General features: G+C 39.6%; 2 protein-coding genes across 2 annotated transcripts; both read right to left on the minus strand.

Moving 5' to 3' along the window:
- Positions 1 to 111: 111 nt before the first annotated feature.
- Positions 112 to 2,478, minus strand: LOC102708880 (microsomal glutathione S-transferase 3). The gene is made up of 4 exons (XM_006650414.3): positions 2,265 to 2,478; positions 2,074 to 2,149; positions 1,771 to 1,943; positions 112 to 646 (listed from the first exon to the last, which is right to left on the minus strand). The coding sequence occupies exons 1-4, from the start codon at positions 2,375 to 2,377 to the stop codon at positions 562 to 564; spliced, it is 447 nt and encodes a 148-aa protein (XP_006650477.1). The 5' UTR covers positions 2,378 to 2,478; the 3' UTR covers positions 112 to 561.
- A 4,274-nt stretch (positions 2,479 to 6,752) lies between these two features.
- LOC102709160 (basic blue protein-like) lies at positions 6,753 to 7,690 on the minus strand. Its single transcript, XM_006650415.2, has 2 exons — positions 7,299 to 7,690; positions 6,753 to 7,188 (listed from the first exon to the last, which is right to left on the minus strand). The coding sequence occupies exons 1-2, from the start codon at positions 7,495 to 7,497 to the stop codon at positions 6,989 to 6,991; spliced, it is 399 nt and encodes a 132-aa protein (XP_006650478.1). The 5' UTR covers positions 7,498 to 7,690; the 3' UTR covers positions 6,753 to 6,988.

Consider the following 7,690-nt stretch of genomic DNA (forward strand, 5'->3'; position numbering starts at 1 on the left):
CGACAGCTCCAATGAACGCCAATGGCTGAAAAAACTTAGCAAATCTCGCTCGTTCCATCAGAGACGTCTTGGACGATATGGTAAATGACAAGTTGACAACAGCTCTTTCACACATGTCTTGGACCGGAGTGTTTGATGTTGGAATGTACGTTCAAGTGTTGGTACGAACAGTACTGCATTCACATTGTTATCATTCCTCACCATCGTAGGACAGGGCATGACAAATTTATGAAGAAATTTACAACTGTACTTAACACTGGCTGATGCTGTGAAAGGTCACTCTTAAGAGTACAACCCCTCTACAAAGGAAGCAGAGAGGAGCATGAAGCTGGAAGTGCAATCCATCTCCATGCCATGTAGTCGTGTCTCTCAGATGGAACTACAAACCAATCTTATTTTTAGCACGGGTGCACATCGCTTGCTAACAACAAAGGAGCAAACACCAAAGGAAAGATACCAAAACCTAGCTAACTGAAGTCACAAAAGACCTACGCCTATAGGCAACATCACATCAAGCAACGGAAGCTCTCAGCAGGTCAGCTCATGGATCAATTGAGCAGATCAGAGGGATTCCCTGATGATCAGGTTGATGCCGAATGACGCCGTGCAGATGATCAGCCCAAAGACGGCGAAGAAGTTGAGCCCCCTGCAGCATTCGCAGAAATTTAATTTGATCAGTTTAGAACCCCTTTGATCGATCAGAAACCGAGCTATGAGATGCTTTCATTCAAGAATATAGTCTGGAAATCTCAAGGACGGATTTATCAGGTGTATCAGTGTCATTTAGTGCAGATTCAGATAAAATTTCAGTTAAAGTGTTCCTTCCTTTGCAACCCGTTCCAAAGCACACATATCGACTATCATAAACTGCTGTAGTGATTGGTGTAGGGTTGCAATCTGCATTATCTACTGACGTATTAGTCAATCCAGACTTCACAACGAATCAGCAACGACTCTCAAGCAGTCACGAACACACTTTACCTACCTCTAGAAATAAGTAATCAAATCTGTGTAAACATTGGAAAGTTTAAACAAGGTCGTGCAAGGAAGTAGCCGAGATCTTGACTACAAATGGGTTATAAAATGAAGAGCTGCGAACATCTGCGCGCCCAATCCATAACATATTGAATACTACAGTATGATCCACTTGAAAGCTACTCCTCCATGTTGTCACCCACTCAAATATGCACAATCTGACAGATGACCAAGAACCACACCTTTTGACATTTTCCTTTGTGTACTGCACCAACTGTATCTGTACTGTACTATACTGCACTAGTCCTCCACTAATTGAGCATTGACTACCTACTCCACTTACTACCGGTACTTTGGCCACCATTCATAAATGAAGTCAAAATTAACACGTGTTGGCTGGATTGCTATCCATGAAACACACAGGACTAGAAATCAAGTTAAGTTGAACTGTCAATAATAACTTTATTTTTCATTTTTTCATATGCAACGTTTGACCATTCATCTTATTTGAAAAAAATTATAAAAAACTTTTGAAAAATTTATAAAAAACTTTAAAAAGTTAAGTCACACATAAAATACTATCCATGTTTTATCATCTAGTAAGAATAAAAATATTAATCATAAAATAATTTTAAATAAGACAAAGAGCCAAAGTATTGTATAAAAAAACTAAAAAAATGATCTTATTACTTATATGCATATGGATTATTTTTCTTTCTTTACATGGTGACAGTTTAACCAGCACACCATATCTCAGATTCTCGAATCTCGATAGGAAATCAGTAGTAAACATACCCAATCTTGAGGCGGTTCTCCGGGATGCCGGTGGAGTAGCCCTTGAAGTAGAAGAACCTCGCGACGGTGTAGAACGCGCCGAGCGCGGCGGCGATGACCGGGTGCTGCAGGCCGCCGACGAGCAGCGTGACGAAGAAGAGCGGCATCATCTCCAGCGAGTTCTGGTGCCCCCTCTGCACAACCACCAAGATTCAGCTCGTCAGAACAGGGGCCCTCTCAGCCTACCGCCGGCCGACGCGCGCAGAGAGCGAGCGGATCGATCGAGGAACAATCATCCGATGTGGGGTGACATGGCAGGCAGACCTGCACGCAGTTGAAGAGCTTGGCATCCTTGTTCTCCGACTCGACGGCGTACATGGTGGGGTAGAACACCTTGTACCTGACGACACATCGGCCAAGAACATCAGAGAAATCCCCCACCGAGCTCATCCGAATCAGGACGAGGGGGTTGAGGAGAAGGAGAGGGGGAGAGGAGAGAGGAGAGAGAGACTCACTTTCTCCGGGCCTTGCCGACCTGCATGCTCATCCAGAAGTTGAGGAACGCGTAGGCCACCAGCGCCAGCACCACGTAGCCGTACTCCTTCGTCAGCTCGATCGACACCGCCATGGCTGCCTTCTCCTTCCTGTTTCCGAAATCGTTCTGAGGAAATGGAGATTGGAGAGGAGGGGATTAGTGGAGAGGCCGTGCGGGGCGGGATGGTTATCTCATGCGGACGTGGTGGTTATCTTATACGAGCGGGATGCATCTAGAAGGTTCCAGAATCTTATTCTCGTGCCATTGTGCCAACCCTCCGGCCCAAGAAAGCTATGACCAATTCCTTTGACCCATCTGCTCTATTGGGCCTGACTTTACCATTTTCTGTCTTTTTTTTTTCTCCTAGTTTTTATAAAGACAAATTTTGTTTACAGGGTTTTAGTTTCACCATGGACTGCGTTCTTTTTTGGTTGGAGATGAATAATTATCTGAATTTAGTGATAACTATTTAATAATGTAAATATTAAAATTAACTATTACAAAGTTGAAAACTTATTTTAAAAGATAAAATGGTGAACTATAGAAAATAAGCTAGTTTCAGAAACATGTGTATAAAAGCTGAGAAAAAAAAGTTGAGAATAATACGGGAAAAAAACAGCCAGGAGCCCAGGATGCTAACACTGTCTTGGAAGAAAAGTATCGAATGAATGATCGATCGATCTGGAGAGTTGTTTCTAATTCCCTCTGTCACCTTTTTAAGGGATTAAGGTCCCTGTTGCTTTCTATGGGAGATTTTGAACTTTTACGGACACATTGTTAAGCTCTTAATCAGTGTTCTTCCAGTAAAAGATATTATCTAAAAAAATTATCATCTGACTATTCTAAAGTATTTTTCCCCTTTAATACACTCCCTGTTTCATATTACTTCTAATATATCCATGTATTGCAACAAGCTAATCTAATTATAATGGACTGCACGAGTTCATAGCCCATAGAAAAAACATATATATATATATATATATATATATATATATATATATATATATATATATATATAAAAGAAACCACTTAATTTTTAAAAAAGTTTTAGTAGAAGTGGTGATTTTTACATGTGTGGGGTGAGGAGGTGGTCGTTTTGTACGACGTTGCAGGGGGGAGAGTACAAACGACTTCGCTTCTAAGTAACAAAAATAATTCTCTTTGAATTTTTTCTGAGTTAATCTTTTTGAAGTTAGACCAAATTTATTGAGAATATATTAACATCCACACCATCAAATTAGTTTTATCAGATCCACTAATGAATATATATTTATATATATTTATAGTATGTTTATGTTGGGTTAGAAATCTTGTCGTATTTTGCTATAAATTTGGTCCAGTTCAATGAGGCTTAACTTAAGATAAACAAGTGACTTATAATATGAGATATAAAGATTAGATAATTCAATCGTTACATGCTCAAATAGCTATCATAGATATCATATAGTTTTTCCATGTTTCAATCTTAGCTATTTTAAACAACGCTCCGGGTGAGTTTCGGAAGGAGGGAAAGAAGAGAAGAAGATACACAAAACGAAATGAGTTACTAGTGTATTATTAATTGAGTATTGATTATTTCAAACTTAAAATAGATTAATACAATTTTTAAAGTGACCTTTATTTATATTTTTTACACTGTCATTTAGTGGTTTGGAAAGAGTGTTCACAAGAAACAAATGGAGTTTTCCTGCTATCCAGTAGTCTCGAACGCTGCCTTTGATATATATGTGAAATTAAATAGGACGATTGTGGTTGTTTAAGATGAGAAAATAAATAGAAAAAATAAATAAGAGAAGATTTTGATTGATTTAAATGAGACAATAGGCGAGGTAATTATGTTTTAGGACAAAATCTGATTACTAAACGTTGCTATATTTATTAAAGTGAGGAGTCACCATATTTGTCTTTTGCTTATGGGTATAAGCCAAAAATTTGAATTTTCAATTGTAAATTTAAAGTTAATTTTGAGTTTTTTTATTGTAGTTTATTTTTTAGTCAAAATTTTTAGATCGCTATGAATATATATATAAAAGTTTTATTTATAAACTATTATCTGTTTGTAAATATCTCGTTTGTCTTTTAAAAAGATGATCAAGTATCTATTTGAGTAAAATATGCTCAAAGTCAATGAGGGGTTGATTGCACTTTTCGGTAGTCAATACGTCATGCCTGATGTGAGGAATCCATACCGATCCGCTGCAAAGGATATTCAGTGTGTTTGAACGAGAGCACCCGATGTCCACTGGATGTCTTCAAAATTCAAAGAGCCTCATCTTTAGATTAGGCACAAACGAAATGGCTTATAAACGATTAAAAATTATAGATAACTTTTATATATTTGCGTTTTTATATTTAAAAGCATAATTAAAAAACATAATAAAATACCTCAAAATCAATCTTAAATTTAAGTTTTGGTTTATACGTGTAACCATAAGCGCAAATATGGGCTAATCGTCGACCTGAAACTATCAGCAAACAGGAAATTCATTTCGTTCTTTTTGGGGACCACAGGCGACAAGTAGAGGTCTACAAATTTGGAGCCATTGGATATCTACGAAGGGGGAGATCAGAGATGCAGACAAGCTCTGGATTCAGCTGAATTTTTCTTTTCATTCGATGAGACAGTATGGTGAGTTCTTCCAAAAAGATAAATTCAGTCAGAAATGAGTAGGTCTGCTATTTCTGATTCAGTAAATTACATTAAGTCGTTAAACAGATCATCATGTAAGATGAAAGAAAGAGAGGATGGCCTGGGATTTGCTATCATTTTTATTTACCCGTGGGGGATAGTGTAATCTGTAAATCCTTTTCAAGTTGATGAGATAAACTCGTTAATTTCGTACGTGTGTCATGCCTTGCTTACGACAAGACAATGGTTGTTAATAGATCTTATGGATTGAACCATTTGGCCTCCCAGGATGTATTTTCCACGCGCAACTGGTGGAGCAGCTAGCGGTATTATTTTTGGCTTTGTCAAAACATTGACGGACTGTGTTCCTTTCTCAAAACATTGACGCACGGTTCTATGTAATTTTGACATGTTGGTCCTTTTTAAAAACTTTTTAAAGAAAAAACTTATTATATGGATGAATCTTTTTGACCGCGGCAACGTTATTGGTGCCATCGTCGAATATAGGATGATGCCAATATCGTTGGCGCCGTCCTTTTCAACGACGGCGCTAATGACGTTGGCGCAGTCAAAAAGATCTATTCATGCCATAAGTTTTTAGGGGTCTATTTGTAAAAAAGTTTTTTAAAAGGACAAAAGTGTCAAATTTTCAGCACTGTTCTCAAAATAATACACAATATGTTTGTGCAAAAAGATTTAAGGAGTTTATTATCTCATCCTTTTAAATAGACGTTTACCTAAATAAGGCTCTGTTTAGTTTCCAAAAATTTTCCTCCAAAAACATCACATCGAATATTTAGACACCTAAATAGAGCATTAAATATGAAAAGAAAAACTAATTGCACAGTTATGTGAGAAATCGTGTGAGACGAATCTTTTAAGCCTAATTAGTCTATGATTAGCCATAAGTGCTATAGTAACCAACATGCACTAATGACGGATTAATTAGGCTCAAAAGATTCGCCTCGCGGTTTCCAAGTGGGCTAAGAAATTTGTTTTTCCATTCACGTTCGAAAACCCCTTCCAACATCCGGTCAAACGTCCAAAAATTTTCATTTTCCTAACTAAACATCCCCTAACTCTATCATTTCATATCTTTAAATAGCTATCATAAAAATTAGTTAATCTTTTTTATCTATTGTTACAAAAAAACACAGCGTGGCTCAATTTGATCGTACTCTTGCAGCACAAGTTTGGTGGAGCAAAATCATGGTCAATTTGTTCATACTCTTGCAGCACAAGTTTGGTAGAGCAATTTGATCGTACACTTGCAGTTCAAGTCGCAACGAGTTCAGTATGTTCAGAAAAGCTCAAGCAGGTGTACCAAATGTCCACATGATGCCAAGGAAAACCGACAAGACGTCAACAAAAGATTTGGATCAGACTATCAACTAATCGGCTGATGTCATATTACTTACTAACTTCAATGCGCAATGTAGTAATCAGTAATCGTAGCTGCTTAATGCCATTCTCAAACGAGAAACTATCAAGTGTATCAAGTAGTTCTCATACTTATTATATCATATAGACGGCTATGCGTAAAAATTATGTATTTAATGAATGGTATATTTAAATTAAATTCTCATCCAATCATATCTCATCTCTCTTCTTTTCATATTACCTTGTTTCTGTTCTCGGTTTTTTATAGAGATGGTTTTTTGCATGAGAAATGATTTCTTTTATCTTTTTTCTTCTCTTCTTATTACCTTGCCACATAGTAAGCAATGTATTTAGTGCTAATGAAACTAGATGACATGAAGGGGTTAGGGATGGCCTAACAGAATCCGTGCATGTCTGCCAAGTTGGCTAAAAAAAGCAGTAAGATATCAAAGTCAGGGACTTTTCTTCAGAACAAATACGTCTGTCAGATTTAACATTGCACGCAAAAAAAAAAGAAAAAAAATCTAGTCACGCACTCACGCCAACGTAGAACAGCTTGAGAAAATCCTCTAATTAATGAAACAAATGCAGAAACGAGAACGAGCCGGATGGAACAAGCTAGAGATCTATTTCACCGGATTTTCCGCTCGCTCGAGACGAAACAGCTCATCGTATGCCGCGCGCGCGAGAAGTCTTCACACGGCGGTGATGACCATCTTCATGCCGAGGTTGCAGTGGCCGTAGCGGGTGCAGACGAAGAAGTTGTCCCCCCTGGCGAGCTTGACGCTGTCGGAGCCGGAGGTGTAGTACCTCGACGACGGCGGCGGGTTGCAGTCGGCGTACCCGTCCTCGTCGACGGCGACCACGTTGTGCATCCACGGCAAGTACCTGAACACTGGCATGCGCCGATGCGCGCGTGCGTGTGCAAGTGCAACCCCATTTCAGCTAGCTTGGGGTGATCAAATCGAAATGTTTCAGAGATTTGGTGGCGGTTGCTCTAGTTACCGAGGACGTCGCCGGCGTGGAACTTCTTCCCGCTGGGCCAGCTCCCGCTGCCCAAAGACCAACCGAGGCTGTCGCCGACGTAGTAGGTGGCGGCGTCGGCGACACCGACGCCGGACAGGAGGAAGCAGCTCACGGCGGAGAGAAACGCGACGGCGACGGCGACGGCGCCTCGCATTGCACTGCCTCTTCCCCGAGCCATTGATCCCAGTATCTCACTGCTGGCCACTGTCACTCACTCACTCACTCACTCACTGCAATCCACTACACTGCTGTCACTGCCCTAGTTGAAATGTGAGAAGAAATGAGAAATGAGAAATGGAGTGATGCTGCTGCCAGGATGCTGGGCAAGGGAAGAAATGAGAAATCTCTGCACTAGTTGGAGCCTGGAGGCA

The sequence above is a fragment of the Oryza brachyantha genome, chromosome 3, assembly GCF_000231095.2.
Source record: "Oryza brachyantha chromosome 3, ObraRS2, whole genome shotgun sequence".
NCBI classification, from domain to species: domain Eukaryota; kingdom Viridiplantae; phylum Streptophyta; class Magnoliopsida; order Poales; family Poaceae; genus Oryza; species Oryza brachyantha.

Coding starts and splice junctions, on each gene's coding strand:
- LOC102708880 (XM_006650414.3), bottom strand. CDS start 2,377: ATGGCGGTGTCGATCGAGCTGACGAAGGAGTACGGCTACGTGGTGCTG. Junction 2,150..2,264: donor GTCGGCAAGGCCCGGAGAAA/GTGAGTCTCTCT, acceptor ATGTGTCGTCAG/GTACAAGGTGTTCTACCCCA. Junction 1,944..2,073: donor AGCTCTTCAACTGCGTGCAG/GTCTGCCTGCCA, acceptor GTGGTTGTGCAG/AGGGGGCACCAGAACTCGCT.
- LOC102709160 (XM_006650415.2), bottom strand. CDS start 7,497: ATGGCTCGGGGAAGAGGCAGTGCAATGCGAGGCGCCGTCGCCGTCGCC. Junction 7,189..7,298: donor CCACGCCGGCGACGTCCTCG/GTAACTAGAGCA, acceptor GGCGCATGCCAG/TGTTCAGGTACTTGCCGTGG.